At 44.7% G+C, this 22008-nt stretch overlaps 1 protein-coding gene across 1 annotated transcript in view; it reads right to left on the bottom strand.

Annotated features, from left to right (window-relative positions):
* NELL2 (neural EGFL like 2) overlaps nucleotides 1–22008 on the bottom strand; it is a gene marked incomplete at its 5' end in the record, with an annotated part of 388108 nt that overhangs the window by 217142 nt on the left and 148958 nt on the right. Inside the window, 3 exons of the mRNA XM_019515772.1 lie at nucleotides 8179–8307; nucleotides 12423–12525; nucleotides 18653–18744. Coding sequence (XP_019371317.1) covers nucleotides 8179–8307; nucleotides 12423–12525; nucleotides 18653–18744 — 324 coding nt within the window. The remainder of the gene's footprint in view (nucleotides 1–8178; nucleotides 8308–12422; nucleotides 12526–18652; nucleotides 18745–22008) is intronic.

Raw genomic sequence — 22008 nt, forward strand, 5'->3', positions numbered from 1 at the left:
CTCTGTGTGTGTGTGTGTGTGTGTGTGTGTGTGTGAGAGAGATTGTGTCTGGAGGAGGGTGTGGCTGTGGAGTTGCAAGGGGGGAGCCAGCTGGGCCCTTGCTGCCTGAAGCCTCATGGCTGCATTTGCGCTCTGGCAGCTCATGCTGCCACCAAGAGACTGGGGAAGGGCTTGTCAGGCTCAGGGGGCAGTGCGGGGGTGGAGCTATTGGGGGTGGCATGAGTCAGTGAGGACATGGCCCGGGACGCAGGAAGCCCGAGGAGGTGGTACAGAACTTGCATCGGGTGCCTGAGGCTTGTGGCAGCAAAGGCCTGGCTGCCCCCCCACACAGGCAGCCCAGGAGTTGCCACCACCCCAGGGGGATGGCCCAGCCCCACCCACCCTGCAGGGGCTTGGCAGCCTGACAGCAGCTTGCTCCCTGGCCCTGCGACAGGCAGGGAGGCTGCACCAGGAGCCAGTGCAGAGCCATGGCTGCTTTTCTGCTTCAGAAGCTCCTGCAGCTTCCAGGAGGCTGGGGGCCCTGAGGGCATTGTGGGGGACCACCTGAGGCTGCTGGGGGTGGCATGTGGCCCAGGATGTGGGAAGTCCAGGGATGCAGCGCAGAAGTTGCATCCTGTGCCTGAGGCTTTGGATGGCAACGGCCTGGCTGCCCCCCCACAGGCTTCCCCAGCAGGTGCTGCCACCCTGGGGGGGAAGGCTCAGCCCCCCCACCCAGCAGGGGCCCAGTGGCCTGGCAGCAGCTCACCCCCCAGCTCCAGGACAGGTAGGAGGTTGTGCCAGGAACTGGAGTGAAGCCGTGGCTGCTTTTTTCCTCTAAAAGTTCCTGTGACCTCCTGCAGCTTCCCATGCCTGGGACCAAGACCCTGCCAGGTCACGCCACCCCCAGCAGCCTCGGGAGGTGACCTGTGCTGCCACTGGGGCTGGCCAGGAGCTTCCCCAGGGTGCCCGAACTCCTTGCGACCACAGGAACTTCTGGACCAGAAAAGCGGCCGCGGCTCCACTTCCGCTCCTGGCACAGCCACGCCACCTGTCCTGGGGCTGGGAAGTGAGCTGCCGCTGGGCCCCAGAGGGGCTGTGGGGGCCTGGGCCTTCCCTCCAGTGTGGTGGCACCCACCGGAGCCTCCCGTGGAGGGGGACAGCCGGGCCGTTGCTGCCCCAAGCCTCAGCTGCAGTTTAGAAGTTCCACGCCACCTCCCTGCATCCCGGGCCACATCCCTGCCGAGTCATGCTGCCCCCAGCAGCCCCAGGCATCCCCCACACTGTCCCCAGGGCCGGACAGGGGGGTTGGGAGCCAGTGACAGCCGGGCGGTGCCAACAGGGCCCAGAACAGGCTGGCAAGAGCCCGGGGCGCAGCTGGCTGGGCTCTATGGAGCTGGACTGGGCTGCCCCAGCATGGAGAGAGGGGAGCCACTCCGCTCTGGGCCCCACCAGCACTCCCACATGTCCCCTTGCTCCCAACCCCCCACCCCAGCCCAGTGGCCAGACAGGGACCAGTGTGCCCCCCGGCCCGCTCTTACCAGAGTTTCCCGCTCTGGCATAGGCAGGAACAGCCCCATGGTCCCTCTGGTGGGGGGGGCAGGGCGTGCCCTGCTCTTCCAGGGGCCTGCTGTAGCTTCCCTTGGGTCCTACTGCCCCTGGTTCCAGTCACTTTTGACAGGAGCCAGAGGCAAATAAATATTAATTTTTAACAAATTTCTAGGGGCCCTGTGGGCCAGACAGAATGGCCTGGTATGCCATATTCGGCACGCGGGCCATATTTTGCCCACCCCTGCTCTAAACAATCTCACCCAGAGATTTACATTTAGCCACTCTGCATGTTTTGGAAGGACGCAAAGCATCACTGAGCATCCAGAATGAGAACATACCCTGGAGATGAATACAGCCTGAAGCAGCAGTTCTGAGACGAATAAACTACTTCATTCATCTCAAGTGTGTGTTTTCATGTCTAGTCCTTCAGGTATTTGGTATCCTTGTAGAGAGGCAGGAAAAGAAGCTGAGAGTATGGACAAATATACACTTGGAGCGGCCTCAAAAGGGGAAGCCTTCTGCACTGCAACAGTTGTGTATATGAACACGCAGCAACACAAATCTAGAAAAACTAATCCAACTTCAAGTCTGCTTCATCCAGAGTCAAAACTGGGGCAGTTTAACTCACTTGTATCACATGGGACGGGACCACGCACACACAGCTGTTAAGCCTAGTAGTTGCTTCACACTCCTCATCAGCAACTCCCCGGTTGCTCCAAACGTCTGTTTGTCCACACTCTGGACTTCTTCAGTGAAGAATAACTCAGCTGCTGGTCCACATGGTGGACAGGGTCTCCCAGGTCTTAACTCACACATTTCCACCTTTATGTGAAGTTTATCCTCCTTCCAGATCCTAGCCTTACAGAGAATGGCAGGCTGTCTTCCTAACTGGCCTGACATGGACAAGGGAGCAGGAAGAAGGCACAGCTTAAAATGGGAGGGGAGAATGTGTAATAATCAAGCAGGCATGTAGCCTTAATCCTTGCCTCTACTGTACCCCAACCCACCTCCAATTTTTCCTCTCCCACTAGCCTCTCCTCCCCCAGATCTCCCAAATTCCTCTGCCCTGTGATGTATCTGTATTTTTCCTCATCCCTCATCAGATGGCCAAACCCCTCTCTCTCTCCAAGTTCATCAGCTCCCCTGTCCTGTCTATATTCTTCTAATTCCCACATCCCCAGCTCTGCTTCAAATGCCAACTTTCCTTCTCACTGCTCTGCATGTTCCCTAGCTCTGCACCCAATAAAAAGACATAAAAATATGAAAATGTTATGAGATCACATACAAGAGGGACTGTATAGGAGGAACCCCATAACCAAATGTCTTAGTGACTTGTTTTCCTTTGATCATACTTGGTTCACTGGGTCAGAAAACAAGACTGCATTAGCCTAACTTTTTACTTGAATCTACCTTCTTTCTTCCATGTAAGTCAACACCAATTTCTGTGACAACACAAAGTAAAATCAGATTATGAATGCGGATTTTCAAACACCTTAGAATAAATAAAAATAACGGTCACAAGCTGGCAGAGGGTAGATTCAGACTAGATATCAGGAGGCGCTACTTCACTGTCAGGGCGGCTAGGATCTGGAACAAACTTCCAAGCCAAGTGGTGCTGGCTCCTACCCTGGGGGTCTTTAAGAGGAGGCTAGACGAACACCTTGCCAGGGTTGTTTGACCCCAGTACTTTTTCCTGCCATGACAGGGGGGCGGACTTGATGATCTGCTCAGGTCCCTTCCGACCCTACCAACTACGAAACTATAAATATTTGTAAATCAGAAATTCTGGTTTCAGGCAAAATACTTCCAAAGGGAAGGAAATCTCTGCAGCAAGCAATAAATATTCCCATTCATATTCTTTGAAAAGTGCCAGAAGCTGAATCTTATAGTGCATGGGTACAGCACAGGTTCAAGGACCACAATGCATCACCTACAGCTACATAGTTACTATGACAACAGGCTATCTGAAAGCCATATTACTTCAGGAGAGACAGGTATACCCCTTTTCCTTCCACAGCACTTAAAAGAGCACACTCTTACCTACTTGTACCTGTTCCAAGCTCACTGAAACCACTCTGAGGGTGACCCCCACCAATGTTCAAGCATGGCAGAGGCAAAGATTTCAAGTTACAAAAGTTAAAACTCTTTTAATGTAACTTCTGCGTCAAAGGGGAAGTGGGTGCCCTGCAGAAATCCCAAATGGTTAAGATCAGTTTTGGAGGAAGAGAGATTGAGCCCCATGTGGGCAAAAAAACAAACCAAACCATCAACAGCATCTGAACAAGATTATTTTGAATCTGCTGTCAGGGGGGAGGCACGTTATATCAGCAACTCTTTGATCAAAGGAACACAAATTTGGTCCACTAATCCTATCCCAACCTCATAACAATACACGGAACAGCTAATTTCAAGAAATCTGAATAAGAGTATGGATTTTAGAACATGTAGACCCAGTTGCTATTCTGCCTACAAGATGTCTTAGGACTTAGCCTCCTGCTCATCCCAAGTCTCTATCTAGCTCCAGAGAAGAATCCTATTTTACCCAGAAAGCTGCACAGACCCTCCCATTCTAGGCAGCCTAGTGTGCTTCCATAAACTAACCCTATTCCACCACATAGAATAACCAGGCACTTCCATTTGGGTAATGGGAAGCCTTAAGTGACAGCCTTAAGTGACTCCAGAGATGGATCCTATTCTACCCTATAGAATTATGGAGCCCTCTTATACTTCCAGTGGACAGCCTTATTCAACTCTAGAGGCAGATCTCTTCTACCCAGAGAAGTACATAACTCTTCATTTTCTCAATGGACAGCCTCTGTATAGCCTTAGCAGACTCCATCATTTTGAGATCTACCTTAGAGGCTAAAACTCAGGGCAGACTCCCACTTTTCCAGTGAACCCATCTCACTGGGCCACAGACCTATGATCCCTTGCATCCCCTTGTTTTAGCCCCTAAATCTTCCCATTTTAGCTGCCCATTAGCCTAACTTCAATAACAGTAGAGAATGCTCTCAACCCCACCTTGTTCATGGGCTGATATTTACAGTACTGTCTTGGGAAATTGGAAACGGGTTCAAACTCACCTGTGGCTGAGGAGACCAAGAATCTAAGTACCCATTTAATAGGCAAGTATCTTAACAATTAGGCGGCTGGAAAAAGGTGATGGCACCTCTCCCTCACCAGGGTATATGGAGCAATGTCTGCACCAGTTGCTCTGCATAGTACCAACAAAGGATTCATGGACTCATGCACAACTTAATTGCACCCCCCCTCCCCAAATGGATCACAACACCGTATATCAGATGATTTCTGGGCATGCACAGAATGCCAAATCTAGTCAATTCATCAAATCGAAACAAGAACACATAAGTAATCCAGGCATTTTAATGAAATCTTGGCTGTTGCTTGAGGTGGGAAAGCATCATGTTTAGTGCCTGAGCTGTTTAAAAATTATGTAAATACCAATTAGATGTTTTAGAGGTAGAATTGGATCTGGACAGTAAGTTCTGCTATAATCAAACTATAAGAAAGAAATTTCTGGCCCTTAATTAAATGACTTTCAAAAGTTCTGCTAAGAGAAGGCTATATGCTATAATATAGAGAGCAGTAGTTAGCCATATTAGTCTGAAGTCAGGCAAAAGGCAGTGCAGTGTCCTGCCTTCTGTTGTAATATACAGAGGTACCCAACATAATTGCATCTAAGCTCATTACAAAGCATGGAAGAACACAAGTTCCTTCTAGGATAAGATCCAAATTCCTCTTAATGGTCAGACTAAATGCATACAGCCTTCCCAGATTCAGAGTGCAGCTTGCTCTGTTTTGGGTGTTTCTTTGGGTTGGGTTGGGTTGGGTTGGGTTGGGTTGAGTTGGGCTGGGTTAGGTGGCCTCCCCTCATGCCTCAACCCAAGGGATAAATCTTTATAGCTGAATTACTGCTTACTATTTATTACTACTATTTTGTATGTAGTAGTGCTTAAAAGTATGTCTACATCATGGAGGTGGAGTGCTCAGTAACAACACTGAGACAATAAGCCCTGCCCACCCACTTCTGCCCCCGACCCTAGAAGGCAGCATGGATGCCCTACAGAGAACACTATGCTCAAGACCTGGGTTTCTGGTCTGTTTAAGCGCAGCAGCTTTGGGTACTCCAGTTTGTCCACACCACCTCCCTCTCCACCTCTCTTTGGGAGTTAATATACATGGAGCAGGGATAAGAGGGCAGGGCTTATTACCTCAGCAGGGTGACTGAACATTCTGCCATCAGAGTGAAAACATATCCAATAAGCTCAGTCACAGGTGTCATGCGAAGGCACAGGGCTTTGGGAATTCCCAGGCTTCTAGACCACCCCATATCTCCTTGTTAAAACCTACACCTCCCTGTGCCTCAACATGAAGCATGGGTTGGCCCAGAACCCACCATAGGTCCCAGCTTGGAGACATGGGGTCACACAACTCCTGGCATGGAGGTTTGGAATCCCCCAGGTTACCTGCATTCATGCTGGGACCTGCACAGGCTTTCCTGCTTACAGAAATGGGCTCCTGGAGATCCTGAGGTGGGTCTCTAAGTGGGGAGCCCCAATTTTTCTCACTTGCAGAAAGGCATTGGGGGTCAGCTTCATAAGCAGTGAAAGCTGGGAAGGTGTTCCTAGGGCTTGAAGGGCCTGATCCTGTGTGGGAGTTCCCAAAGTCCACAAAAGTGGGCCCCTCAAGAACCTGGAGCACCTGCCCAGGGCACCTAGAGAGGGTGGGCAGCTCCAGATCACCCACATTCTCCCACCAGAGGGCAACTAGACATCCATCACCATAAAGTAGCATTCTTTAAACACTACCTTTTGTTGTGCCACTGACATGGATATAGACATCTGCTTGCCATTTGTGCTCCCTTAAAATGTATTTATGGCAATACAAAGGCGATGTCAAGCAATGTCCATTTATATCCTGCAAGACTGCACTGCCATAACTTCTGCTTGATTTCTACAGCTACAACTCTGGGCACTGTGGCAATCAACCCTACCACCACTCTACCTTCCCCAACCCCTCAAGAAACTTTCTGGACCTGTGGGGAGTCCCGCTCCCCATCCACGCATTGGATAGAGCTGAAGCACAGAGCTGGTCCTCAGCCAGAGCCAGTGTGCCAATTCTGACCTAGCACACATCCACAGCTCTGGCATGCCAGGTCCAATCCCACATGCTAGCTCCAAAGCCATGTGCTGTTAGACCTGATGCACCAAGTCCAGGACCCAGTGTTGGCTCTGAGGCTGTGACAGGTCAGATACTGCACATGGCTCCAGAACCAGCACATGATCCTAGACTTGGCATGTGATCCCAAAGCCAGTGTGTGGGATCAGACCCAGCATGTGGTTCCAAAGCTAGCAGGCAGTCTCAGACTCAGTGTGCTCTCAGACTGCAAGGCCCCAGACTCATTGTGCAGCCCCAGACCTGCTAGGCTGGATGAAGCCCAGCACATGGCCCAGACCTGCTTGCACAGGGTCAGGCACATCACGTGGCCCTAAACCCAACATGCTGGATTGGTCCGTGGCCCCATCTGGCACATAGGGCTGGCAGCAAGCTCAGCTCCATAGCCACTGTTCTTCAAATGCTTAATCAAGACAAGATATTTTCTTTTTCATGGTACATGGCCAACTCTAGATTGTGAACTTACTGTGACCAACAGCAGTACCATCATATATACTTGGCTGTCTCCAGGAAGCCCCTCCCTCACCCAACCATAGGTAATGCTTGGGGACATAAGCAAAGCTTGGGGACAGTCTAACTGATACTATCACACAATCTGTTTTTTTAGTGTTGCATGAACATGGATATACTACACTCAGTTGGGAGGAGTGTAACATGGACTAAGCAGCACCTCCAAGATACAAAATTAATTGTACAAGCCAATTCTAGTGTACGTTCTTATGTACACAAGTAAATTTACAAGTGAGGAGTCCTGTTAAAGACTATGGACTACCTGTAGAAACAAAGTTACAGGTATGATTGTGTACAAAGTTTAGCCAAAGAATCAATCCCAAAATGCTTACAACCTGAGGGCCATAAACTGATAGACACTTAAGAATGGGGACAGTGAATGCATATTTCAAGAATCACGATCCCCATTAGAAAGACATATATAGATGGTGGGAGCAAAGGAGGCAACTTGGAAAAGGTATTACTTGCTGATACTCATATGCCATGCGACAGGTTAGATATTTTTTTTACTTAGAATTGTGTGAGCAAGTCAAAAACAAACTATGGAGGCTGCACATTCCTGGCAGGACGTGTTTGTTTCCTTACTACATGGATATGGAAAACTGGCAAAGTAAAGAAACAATTAAAAGCTATATTAAAATGCTATTCTAATGTATAACTTTTATGTTATCTGAGTATTGGCTTATAATGAAAACAGGGGCAGATTTTACAGTGGAAGTATGCTTCTACTTCAAAAATTCAGCCAAATTAATTTATAGCTTTGACACCGATCAGATATTAAAAAAACTTAATTTGAGAGATAATTATTTTCACCAATTAATATATGCAAATTAAATTCACTACATTTAATGAGCCTATCATTTTGACAATTTGTGAATTAATATGTTCTTAATGGAAATAATTCAGAGTAATTTATACAGCTCAGCTATCTTTACAAAGGATTACCTTCACAGTAGGCATTGTCTTCCCGAAGGGTTCTGAAACCATCTCGACAACTACAGACGGCTCTGTCCTCTAGATTCCTACAGACAGAATGCTCCATGCAGTTATGTCCTTCAGAACAAAAGTCATGGCCTGTATGAGAACAGAAGTGATGGATGGTTAAAAAGAAACCAAAGATTACAAAACCATTTTCAACATTCCAGTGTTTTCTCAAGTTAGGCCACATGATTCCTTTCAGCACAGCATCTCCTGCTCTCCAGAAGATAAGCAGTTACCTTTTGATAACAAGTATGTAGCATCTTGCAGAGTAGCTACAATATACATTCATTTCTAGACCTCCAGGTTAACTCCAGCTCAGGTCAATGATGAGAAAAAGCTACATCTGATGGCTCATAGGTGGCTTATTTAAATTACTTTATCAAAGAGAAAGTTTTCTTTTTATACAGGATCTCCCTTAGTTCTTTATGGTTCAAACAGTATCTTCATTTTTCTTTTAAAAATACAGCTCTAAAAAAAGAAATTCTATAATTTATTTACTAAATGGTATTGTTTTTTCCGCGTACTTCTCGTTTCCCAGGTACATTTTTAATATCTTTCTATCTTTCGTAAAGACCTTTGGTTCAGATTAACTTATTTTGTTTTCTATACCTTCTCCCTTCAAGTCTCAACAGGGTATTATACTAGATCAATTCCCTGCTACTGTCTACTTTAGAAAAGTTTAATAAGAAATGAATTAATCTGTTTCTGGTCCCTTTTCCTTTCATTCCTTCTTTTCCCCACAGAAAGACTGTTTTCTACTGGGCCTTAATTAAGAATATTTTTTATGTTTCTGTACCTTTTTACCAAACTGGTGGATGTGAAATCAGTCTCCTCACCCCCTCATGCAATAGTTGTTTTTTTTTAATTCAACAAATTATCTTGCTATCTAATGTCACAGTATTGCTATACTTTGTGAGCCTCTTTTCCACTATGATGAATCTGTGATCACAGATTTGAAGCTCCTGTACAATTTCCACACTCTATATAAGTTTGTGCAGTTGGACTGCCCCACTGTTCTCTTGTTCTTTTATTTTTGTTCAATGATTAAATTTGCTGTAATTTTTTTAATAGTGGCTTTAGGTTTAGTCAAACAATGATCCTTTGTTATTACAGTTCCTGCTTTCTTGTAAAGGCACCTGCAATGCAATGTATAGAACTGGAAGGGCTCATGAATATAAACTGAAGTGAAGATGCTACCAGACAAACACAGGTCTCTCATCATGTAACAGTGATCTGGATGCTTGCGTAAGTGAAGTTCTCTCTCCTTACTTCCCAGTGGGCATGTCTACTTGTTCATTAATGCACAGTCGTTACTGCACATTTATTTAGTTTTTGTATAATCAAGTACTAAATAAATGTGCAGTAACCAGAGTTACTGATCAGTAGCCTGATAATACTGCACAGAAGCGTATTAGCACTGTTTGTGTCTTGTGTAGATGCACCCAGTTCTGCTTTTTTTGCTTGCTCCTGTGCATCATCTTTAGTGCAACAGTAATTAGGTTACCATTAACAACAGAAAAATAAAAACCGGAATCTGCTAAGGGGTAAGGTCAGAAGAGAGGTTGCTTTCTTGTATGAGGCTAGTCAGAAGGAGTGAAAACTAGGTGGATCAATATAAAATAAGTAATATCAACAATAAAGACAGAGTATACTTAGAATTGCTGACATGATCATGATGCTAATTCCATGAACTAGTTAGGTATCATAGGCAGATTTTTTTTAAAGTACAGTAGTACTCCCACTCTCCATATAAATTTTACATCCTGTTAACGAGCATGCAATTTTATTTTACAATTTGCCATAAAAAATAAAAATTACACTGCTGTCATATGAAACACGATGTTCAGAAGCAAAAACCCTACATTCTTAGCAATGTTAAGGGCCATTCATAACTCCCATTGCTATTGATGATGTTACATGCATTTCAAGACCAATATTTGTCCCTGTATCTGAAATAAAATAACTGCCAATGATTTGTCTTTTTGTCTTCCTTACAAAGCCTAAATTAAGAACAAAGAAACAATCATCATATTGAATTTTCTGCCTTTTCCTGGCTTATATCAAAACCTTGGCATTACAGAAAAATAAATGTACATTTTTCCAGTGATCAATATATTGTCTTAGATTACAAACCAATATAAGTATATCAGCAGTATTAAAAAAGCAGAATCATAGTATCATAGTGCTTAGGGTCGGAAGGGACCTAAACAGATCATCAGCTCTGGCCCCCTGCCCCAGGCAGGAATGGGTGCCAGGGTCATATCACCCCAGCCAAATATCTGTCCAGACTCGTCTTGAAGAGCCCTAAGGTAGGAGAGAGTACCACCTCACTTGGGAGCCCATTCCAGAGCCTGGCAGCCCTAACTGTAAAGTAATGTCTCCTGATGTCCAGCCTGAACCTTCTCTCTAACAATTTGTGGCCATTATTCCTAGTAACCCCAGGTGCTGCCCAGGGGAACAGAGCCTCCCCCAACTCCCATGGGTACCCCCTGGTGAGTTTGTAAATGGCCACCAGATCCCCTCTCAGTCTTCTCTTGTGGAGGCTGAATAGGTTCAGGCCCTTTAGCCTCTCTTCATAGGGCCTGCCCCACTGCCCCTTGACCATGCGAGTGGCCCTCCTCTGGACCCTCTCAATGCTAGCCACATCCCTCTTGAAGTGCGGTGCCCAGAACTGGACACAGTACTCCAACTGTGGCCTTGACAAATGCTGCATACAGGGAAAGGATCACCTCCCTGGACCTGCTTGTGATGCATCTGTAGATGCACGACAAGGTGTGGTTAGCCTTACTGACCACTTCCTTGCATTGGCAGCTCATGTTAATCCTGGAGTCAACAATGACTCCAAGATCCCTTTCTGCCACTGTGTTGACAAGAAGGGTGTTCCCCAGCCTATAGGTGTGTTGCTGGTTCCTTGTCCCTAGATGCAGCACCTTGCACTTCTCTTCATTGAATTCCATCCTATTCTCATCTGCCCACCTTGGTAATTTGTCTGTATCTAGCTGGATTCTGTCCCTCCCCTCCAGTGTGCCCACCTTGCCCCACAACTTGGTGTTATCAGCGAATTTGGACATCGTGCATTCCACACCCACATCCAGATCACTGATAAAGATATTGAATAGTACAGACCCCGGGACAGAGGTCTGGGGAACTCCACTGCCCACATCCCTCCAGGTGGAAAATGACCTATCCACCACCACTGTCTGGGTGCGACCATCTAGCCAATTTGCCACCCATCTGACTATGTAGGCATCAATGCCGCAGTCACCTAGTTTTTAAGAGGATGTGGTGGGAAACTGTGTCAAAGGCTTTCTTAAAGTTCAGGAAGATGACATCCACCCTCATCCAGGGACTTTGTGACCTGATCATAAAAAAAAAACAGGTTAGTCAGGCAGGATCTGCCCTCAATGAATCCATGTTGGTTGCCCCTGAGCATTACCTCCCCTGCTGGACCCTTGCAGATGTACTCCTTGATAATTTTCTCAAAGGTCTTCCCAAGGACCAAGGTAAGACTGACTGGCCTATAACTATTAAAAAAATGGGATAAGACTTTTAAAGATATAGCTCTTTGCAGTTGGGATGGGGGAGAGTATCAGTATTACCCTGGATTAAAATAGTTGGCGAAAGAACCGCAACAGTTCCTTACATCAGTGCCCTTTTGTAAAAATTAGTCTGTATGTAAAAGCTTGAGATATACAGGACAAAACAGCTCCTAAAGCTTTTGCTCCTACACTCAGAATGCAACCTATAAGTGTTAAGAAAAGGGCACACTTATACTAAATTGGTACCATTTTCCAAGGAATAATAGTAAAGCACGTTGTGCCCACAAAGACATAGGCCAAAAAGATTGTGAAACAGAGATTTCTCCAATCTCACTGTCTTTAGGATGGGACAGAAAATGAAGCACTTTAAAGCTGGTGACACCAATCAGGTATAGTTTCTTAGGATTTCTCCTTTGTGCCTCATCCTCTTCTTCAGTGATTTTTCTGAAGTGAAATGCATGAATTCTGGCAGTCCCTTTCAACAGAAATTACACTATTACACATCATTCAAACAATTTTCAAACATCTTGATGTGCAAGTCATTTATTCATTTTCACAGGACCTATACAAAGATGAAAAAGATGTCTTACCTAAAAGTAAAAAACCCAGATGTTAACTATAAATACTGAAGATTACACTAAGCCTATGTGGATCTTGCTATTTTCTTACCTTTACAGACTTTGCAGCAACTGTGAGACAAAGAGATTTGTTGAGACTCTGGGCAGTTCAAAGCTGGACAGCCAGATTTTGGAACACGCTGCATTTTGTGATCCTGTAAAATATAGGTCATTAGTGAATACTATGTGATGATAAATACAGTTAATAAATCAAATTAAATGTAAGTATTTAGATATACAATGAACAGGCAACAAAAGGTACCCAGTTCCAAACTCCTAGAGCCTTTGAAACCTCCTTGAAAGCATGATGAAACAACAAAAATCAGCAGGAACCTACACTGCATCTCTAGAAATTTTTTAAACAATACACTTCTCATCTTCCCAAAAATTATCCCTTAAACAACTTTTGTGTCCTCAAAAGGTCTTCCTAAACCCATGCCTAGAAAGTCAGCAATTAACTTTGCTATAGACTGAACAGACTGAGGTGGGGTTTTTAAAACCAACTTTTGACAACAAATGCTCTGCCAGAAGCAGATGGATTTTTTTTCTCATCTCAAGGAAGCTCTGCCTTGAGTCACCCTTTCCTTCCCCGATCCTTGCCTCCCGCCTCCCCCCTGTCTCAACTATTGAATTATAGCCCAAGGAGAAAGACAGTGGTAGGGTATAAGAAGAGAGGAAGTTCCTCAAGTAGGCAGGTGTCAAGCCATTTAGGACTTCAAAGGTCAAAACTAACTCATTAAACCTCATCTGTATATCCACAGGCAGTCAGCACAGATCAATGTAATAGGTCTCACAATAATCAATGTAATGTGTTCACAGTGGGATACTGCACCTAACAGGCAGGCTACTGTACTGTGCACCAACTTCAGATCACTACAATAAATTCTATTTGTAAACATTTGGAAACTAATCTTGAAATGGCAAAGGAATAGATCATGGCACCATAATTTCTTAATGAAGTACCTTTTGAAATATAAAAAATATTAATATGTGGGCTCCTTGTGGCAATAACTTCCTATTCTTATTTGTGTGAAAAGTGCTTAACATACTACACATGCTATTAAAATAATAATTATGTATTTGTTGTTTAAATATTAAATTATTTTCCCATCATAAAATGTGAAAGTAAAACACTGCAACCAGAATGATAACTGTCAGAAACCACTGCTTAATCTTGATATTCATCTTCTGCGACTCGTCATACAAAACCCAAATCTGATTCACAAAAATTTAAACAGACGTGAAACTATATACCACATATCATATGAAATGTTCAAAACTCTTCCCTAATGAAAAAAATGACATATATTAGAATGCTCAGGTGAACAAATTTTGTTCATTTTATTTTAATAATTCACTTGAAAAGTACATGTTTCTGCAACAGATGCAAGTGCAGCAACCCAGAAAATAAAAATGGATACTATGTGCACAACTGAAACCTGAACTAATTCCCTACATTAGCATTTTCCTACAATCAAGAAATCAGCATCTCTGTATCATCATCAAGTCCCTCTTGAATAAGGGTCATTAACTATATTTTATTAATGAGCTAAAGCCCACAGGTAATAAAACAGTATCTACCCATGGGTTCCTATTTTATTTGAACATCTGACAACATATGACTTGCCATGTTGAAATGCAATTCCTACTACTGCATTCTTGGAAGCAATAACTACATGTATTTCAATATTTGAAACTCAAAATTTGTGTCACCTCATTTGCTATTTTTCTTTTTTTTTTTAATCAGTGCAGTTGCAGCAGCTACAAAAGACCTTAGATATCAAAACTCTCAAATTTATTTGGGGCCTACAGTTTAGACTGCAACAATCAGTAGGTGCCTAAAATTAGGTTTCTGGGCACGTTTAGATGCATCCCAGTCTGAGCAGCTGAGTACCTACACCTGCTGCCAAACTTCCCTTATGATCCAGATGCAAAGCAGTACCTTTCTGCCTACAGTCTTGGAGGGGCCCAATCCAACAGGCATGGTCAGGGTCAGAGCATGTCTAACACATCACCAGGACAGAGTTCAGTCCAAAACATAGCATCCAAAAATACAACCAGAGGAGGTCAGAAACTCTGTATTTTGAGAGAACAGAAGTATCTAACATTCATCCCAGAGTCAGGCACCTACACCCTGGACAGGGCACTTGTTCAGATGTACCTCTGTGTTTTCTGTTTCTTATTATCTGGCTCTGGGCAGCTTCTTGCTTAGCTTTGGGACACTTAAATGACTTTTTGTGGCCACCTAAATCTTCTTCACTGAATGAGTAAGAATCCTAGACCCTTAATTCTGTTTCTCTGAATCACTCTCAGGCCCAGGGACTTTATTTGTGGGTGTTGTCACCCAAGGGCAAATCTGCATATTGCCTAGAGTAACAGGTATGCTGACCATCATCTTCACTAAATGGTATCATAATTGCTAATTATAATAAGTACAAAGGAGCATCAGGTGACTTTTATTTATGACTGACAATTATGAACAAACTGGTCACCAACAGTATTTGTACCACTAACCCCTTTTTCACAACCCTCAAAACTATATATGACTTATTCAACCATATTTCCAAAATAACTCCAGAATTTATTTCCTCATGATTGATTAGGCTCTCCCTTCCTAACTCAAGCTGATTTCATAGTGACTAGTCAAGCAAGTTAAGGTGCCACACAGACTGACAAATACTCCCAATTTCCAGACCTTGGTCTCTAGCCCTACTTTCTAAAATGCATCTCTTGGAAAAAAAATAATCATAGTTCCTACAGCTACAAAGTGACCCAGTAAACAGGTCTGGAGCAGGTGAAAGGGAGGTCTGAGGGCACAGGCACTCTTGCCGAAGAGTGAGGAAAAATCCTAGCTGAGTCAGGGAACACACCTATCTTGGCACTGAGCCTGAAGTGTAATCTACCATAATGTCTATCTAATATCCATAACCTTAAGGAGCCAAGATTTGGGGGAAAGGCTGATCTTTCTGTTTGACAGCAAAGACCTGGTGGGATTTGTTCTCTTATGTATGGTAGTTCAATTCAATGTCACAGGCAACACTGCAGTCAACAAATAGGCCTTCCCTCTCCTTCAGGGGTTGCTGACTACATAAATTTATATAAACTGGAAAAAAAATGGGTTAAAAATTTCCATCTAAATTCCATTAAAAAATCACCTGTCTAAAAAACACAAACAAGCTGAGCTTGACTGAATTTGTATCATGGGAAAGAAGCTGCAGGAACTGGTGAAGGACAGAGAACACAGCTGCACTACCTGGGGTGCAGACAGAAGTGCAGTTCCCAGCTGTAACTCAGAACAATTTTTGCCAAGTTTAATGTTTATCACCTCTCTAACTCAACAGTACATAATGGATATTGAGTCAGAGAGGTGATAAACCTAAGAAGGGGGGGGAGGGAGGGGCGGCAGGGAGGGACGCAAATTGATCTGGCCAGCAGTAGACTCCATTTCCCAGCAGCCCCTGCCCACATGGCTGGGGCTTGTCTCCATGGCAGCCTCAGCCACATTTGCGCTGTGATAGCACAAGGCTGGGGTTGCCACAGAGACCAGCCCCAGCCACACTGGCAGGGCCTACAGCAGGGCAGGGCAAGGGGTTGCTCTGGAGCTGCTCAGATCTTGCAGTGGAAGCAACTTGGTCTGGGGCCACAGCAGAGCTGCGATCTGCTACCTGCATGCTCCAGGAAGGCACACACAAGTAGAAGATTGTGGCCTTGCCCTGTCTCGGAACCACGCTATCACCGCTCCAAGGAGCTGGGTCAGAGCCACGATCTGCAGCCTACACGCTCCAGGCAGGGGCACACAGGCGGCAGATTACAGCTCTACCCTGGCCCCAAACCAAGCTGCTCCTGCCACCAGATCCCAGCAGCTCCAAACCAGTCCCCTGCCCTGCCCTGCCCTGCTCTGCCCTGCCATGCTGCCAGCGTGGCTGGGACCGGTCTCCATAACCCCAGCCTTGCACTATCACAGTGCAGCTGCAGTTGCAGCTGCAGCTACGGTGCCCATGGAGACCGGCCCCAGCCACGCAGGTAAGGACTGCTGAGAAGTGGATCTGCTGACTGGATCTGCCATTTTGCCCACCCCTGTGATAAAGATTAAGCCTCATGGTGACATCTTAAGATTTTCCTTTTCATAATGGAAATGTACATCACAGCTAAATACTGCATGGTGCAAAACATTCAAGGGGACACTGCTCTGTCTCTAGCTGCCATCTATAGAGCTGCATGGATCAGTGTGAAGTTGAAGAATTTCATGCATCTGTCTTATGTAAAGAAGGAGAGCAGGGGTGCCAACACAAGGCAATTTTTTTACTGACAAGTCTGCAAACTTTTTACTGACAAACTTTTTTTTAGTAACACATAGTTTTACTGACATATATTTTATGTGATGTAAAAGTAATCCTTCTGCCAGACCCTAGGCAAGGGCCAGGCTCAAAATTAGGGGTTTAACACCCATAATAGTTAAACAAGTTTGGTTGCCAGTAAAAAGTTTGCAAATTGCCAGTAAAAAAAAAATAGCTTAGATTAGCAACCCTGCTTGGTTGCAGCCATGGTTTTACACCAGGTATGTGCACATACCTCCCCTCAGCACCTGGCCCTGCTCACTCCCTCCTGGTACAGATCCCCAAAGAAAGACTGCTATCTGCCTACCTGTGAGGTAAGCAGTGTTATAGGCAGACAGGACACAGCACCACTCAACTGGAGTCCCCACCTCACTACCCCTGTCCTACTGCTCCAGGGAGCTCACCACCCAGATGATTCCAGATGGTGGCAGCGAGTCTGTCAAAGAGCTCAGGGCCAGCAGTGCTTCAGCCAGAACATCCCAGCAGAGCAGCTCTGGAATCTGCGGTGGTGACAGGTGAGCCTGCAACTGTTAGGGGCAGCCTGTCTCCATCAGAACACACTGTGCTGCAGCCACTACTGCCATCTGAAACCATTTGGGCAGCAAGTGCCCAGGAGCAGCAGGCAAGGGTAGTGGGGCAGGGACTGCAGTGTGCTGGGGACTTGCATGGGGGCAGTGGGCAGACAGCTGTAGTCCCCACTCAGTGGGGGCTAAAAGGTGGCTGGGGCAGATCCAACTTGGCCCCATGGATGGCCCCTACTGCATGTCCATCCTGTTCTACCTCCCTCCCTCTTCCCCTCTTTTTCATCCTCCCCTTTCTTCCCCTCCTCTCTCCCACCTGCCCTGCCTGATGCCAGGCTTCCCTTGGCTGGGGAACAGTAAAGCATGGGACAAAAAGGGGCACTGGCAAGGCTGAGGGGGCTGTAGCTTGGGAGTGAGTAACACCAGCATGGGCAGGGTACCAGCAGGGCTGCTCAGTGCTACAAAACAGCAGGAAGGACAGCCACAGCTGGACTCATGTTCTCGTGCAATGGGAAAGCTGCAGCAAGGAGGAAGCAAGTTGGGGGTAGGCAGGAGCTGCAAGCTGGGGTTGTGGGGTACTGGTAAGGCTTGGGAGGCTGTGGCTTAGAAGTGAGAGGCAGCAGCATAAGGGTTGCTCAGCACCACAAAGCAACAGGTGGGGGGAGCCACAGTTTGACTGACATCCTGGTGAATGAAGAGAACAGGGGGAGCTCTGATTTTCCATGATAAAAAAAACCAAAATCAAATGCCAAAAAAATAGGTATTTTGAATTTACTTTATTGTAATGGTTGAGGCACTGGTAAGCTTCCAAAGTGCGTAGAAATTGTAAATAGATCAGTTAAATAGATTTATTGATAAATTGTAAATATATCAATAAATCAATTTAACTGATACCTATATATATAGTGGTATTTCATTTTAATGGTGGGAAAACACAGATTTGGAGATTTAAAAATCAGAGAATTTTGAATGTTTTTAACAGAGAAAACTAGGGTCCCTGATCATCATCAGCTGGAAGTATCCTGTAGTCTAAATTTTGCTCTCACTACACTTCTACTACCCTTGTAGCTGAGCACATAATTGAAATAAAATAGAATTACACAGTTGTAAATGAGAGCATAATACGGCCTGAAAGATATTTATTACTGATGATGATGATGTATGAGAAGAAAAGAATAAAGCTAGACAGTCAAATCTCTAGTTGAATTTGCAAGGTTGGCACAGAGTAAAATCATGTTTTTACTTATGAAGTTTGATGTAGAAATCAGAAAGACAAAATAAATATTGGACCCCATGATGATGTTGCTATAGTCACTTTTCAAAAGAGATCTATTTGTACTTCAACATATTTATTCATCAAAACTCTGTCAGACATTTTTAAAAGCCTATTGGAAGAAAAAAATTTTCATCAGTGGTGCTCTTACCTTGCACTCAAACAGAACACAGTCCCCTGAGTTTGAATAGACAGTTTCTCTTTGACCTTCAAAGTAGGTTCTGCCTTCAAATATGCACACCGCTTTAAGAAAGAAAAAAAACACAACAAATTTGATACGAAAGCTGTATTACTCTAAATATAAAACTGATGTGCTTTCTTAAAGCTAAGCATATTTCAAAGTAAGGGACCAATTCAATTGTACACATAGTCTAATCCAGGCAACCAGAATTAAGGTAAGGGCAAAAAAAAGACTCAAGAGGAAGAGAAAAAGGAAGGAAAGGTCTCTGAAGTTAAAGGAGGAGCAGGGGGAAGGAAAAGAAGCAAAAAAAGAATACTTGGAGAATAAGGAAGACAAAGTGGAGATTGCATATCCTGGCTGGAAAGAAATGTCTGCCAATATTTCTAAGAGCCAAGCATAGAAAACAGTAAATTGACTAATGGGGATTTAGTGGAGGGCAAGTAAATATAGAATTAGTCTACTCCATTGCAATTTAGAGATGAAAAGGGAAAAAGATGATAGGATAGCAGTGGTGGGAGAGACAGATGGACAGGGTAATTTTCTTGAGAGTTATGGGGGGATTACAGAAGTGTTGAGTAACTACTGATGGTGAAATTTATGATTATTTATCCTTGTGCCTAGGGTCTAAACCAGTGGTGCTCAACATTTTTCTCCGGGAGGCCCAATAAGTAGTGTCCATTCCTTCTGTGGGTCAGATGTGGCCTGTGGCCCTGATCTAGTGTCTGGGGTGGGCCATACACAGGGGGACACGGAGCAGTCAGACCCCCCAATTCAGCACGGGTGAGAAGGGGATGGGACCCAGTCCTGATTCAGGCGTGTGGGGGAGAAGGGGGTATAGTCTGACTCTTATTCACCTGCACGAGGGAGAAGAGGGTGTGGTCTGGCCTGGATTCAGCCGCACGGGTGAAAAGGGGGCATGGCCCCGCCCCAATTCTGCCATGTGGGGGGAAAAGGAGGGTAAGCCCAGTCCCATCTTCCTGCTCAGGGGGAGGGAGCATGAGAATTCAGTAGCAGGGGAGGGTGGCCATGAGGAACCATGGGGAGCCTGCGGGCCAGATCCCATGACTCTGCAGGCCACAACTGGCCTGCAGGCTGGAGGTTGAGCACCCCCAGTCTAAGCTATTCCTATTATTCACTCGTATCATTAAATTACATTACTGTATGACTTCTACAATTTATAAGCTAATTTTCAAGGAACAAAATTTACTTGAAGTGCAAGCAGATTTCCAGTGGAACAAGAGTTCCCGGGATATTTAGGGACCTACCGAAATTGCAACAGAAGTGCACTGCATATCTGCTCCTTCAGTCTTACTCATTTTGCCACACACCCCCTCAATTGGCAGAGGGGCCCCAGTGGAGGCATCCAGGAGGCAAAAGCCAGAGTTTTAAATATGCCATGATCTTTGCCACCCAGCCAATCAGCAGCAAGTGGTGGGGTTGCCAGGGTTCCTCAGCCAATCAGCAGCAGGAGACAAAAACCATGGGATATTTTAAACCATGCTTTTGCCTAGAGCAGCAAGGCCACCAGGGCCCCTCTGTCAATCGGGGAGTGGGGGGGAGGGAGGGAGTGCACACAGCAAAATGAAAAAGATTAAAGAAGCACTTCTCCTGCAATTTTGGTAGGACCCTAATTATATTGCAATGATACACAGTAAGACAACTGTGACCTTTGTATATTTTGGAAGTACTGAGGCACACTGAAACATATGGCCCTCAGGACTGCTAACTACATCTGGTACTTGGGGCCCATATCTAAAATTTTTCCTTTTTTAAAAATGCTTATGCAATTATTTTAAGCATGAGCATAAATCTTAAAAGCTTGAATATTAAAAGTAGAAAAGCTGATAGCTCTGTGGCTTAAGATATTCTCAGGGCCTAATAAATAAGGATAATCATCAAACAACAGAAATAGGTCAAGGCTTTATAGTTCTAGATTAAAGGATAAAGGCCTAATTTACTAATAAGTGACATGGAGATTTCAATCAATTGCAGATGAACCCATCTACAGACAGAATTACCTACTGCATTAAAATGAATTTTTACAATTTAAGGGCATTTTAGAAATTCTAAAAAATAAAGAATTTCTATGTTACTGTCAATATTAATTATCATTATTGCTATCACCACTATTTTATATTTTAATTTCTCCTCTACTCTCCTTAACTCTTTCTTCAAGTCCATGATTTTGCAAATTTAGTATTTACATGTCTGCAAAACGCTTAAATATGTTGCTGGGGAGAGATATGGGGACAGCATTTCCTTTCATTTCTTCATATTTTGAAAGTATGGGTTACTTTTATTCAATTATACTCTCCTGCAAACACTAAATGCAGTCCTCTATCTGTGAACATTTACTGGTAAATCTGAATGGTATTTCAGTCAGTATCAGTGCCATCAAAACTAACCCAAGCCTTACTTGGGTTCATGGGTAAGAATGGGAAGAACAAGCTGACTAAAATAAGAATCGGCCTTAATATTCATTTAGAGCTCAACATAGATGGTTAGGCCTCCCTACTTGCTTCCTAATTTTTGGTGTCCTGATCCAAGTCTCATGCTCCTGTGGCTGATGAATGTAACATTCAGGAAGGAACACCTCAGTGAGCAGAGCATACTTGAGAAGCCCCAAATCTAATGAATACCAACTTGGGTTAATCTTTAGCAAGGGAGTTAGAAAACTCAGGGAGTAGGAAGGAGTCCTGAACTGCTACCGCTTGCTAAAACAGGGAGGAAGGCTGCTAAGCACCCATTACTACTTCAGTAAGGGCATGAGAGCTGCTAAAGGTAAGGTGTAGAATTTCTTTTCTTCTCCCTAAAAACATTATCAAGTGATGTAGGGGGAGGATAGAGAAGATAGTACTTCTGAGGCCTTTCAAGGAAGAGCCATGACTGCCTGGGGATTCCTAATTGAAATGTCTGCAGAAAATGTCGAAGTTTAAGGCCAGGAGAAACCTTTGGTCTGCCCTCTTACAAACACAGACCATAATGCTTCATCCAAATATCCTTATATTAAGCCAACAGACACAAGTTAAATTAAGCCAGTTTCCCCAGAAAACTGTGCGCCACAGACAAAGAACCATAAAGGAAAAAAGTGCCGCCACTGCCTGAGCCTCTTCAATGGCAGAGAACGGATTAGGTGAGATTTGCCCAAATAACCATGCCTCATGCTGAAGAGGAGACAGTGCTCCTCCCAAGGTTCCTATCATTATGGCCTGGGGAAAAATTCTTTCCCAACCACAAAACTGGCAATTAATATAAACCTGACCATGTGAAAGACAGACAGAGAAGATGCACTAACCAGGCATCTAGAAAGAGCAATGCTAAGTACC

The sequence above is a fragment of the Gavialis gangeticus genome, unplaced genomic scaffold (genome assembly GCF_001723915.1).
Source record: "Gavialis gangeticus isolate Ggan-Ray unplaced genomic scaffold, GavGan_comp1, whole genome shotgun sequence".
NCBI classification, from domain to species: domain Eukaryota; kingdom Metazoa; phylum Chordata; order Crocodylia; family Gavialidae; genus Gavialis; species Gavialis gangeticus.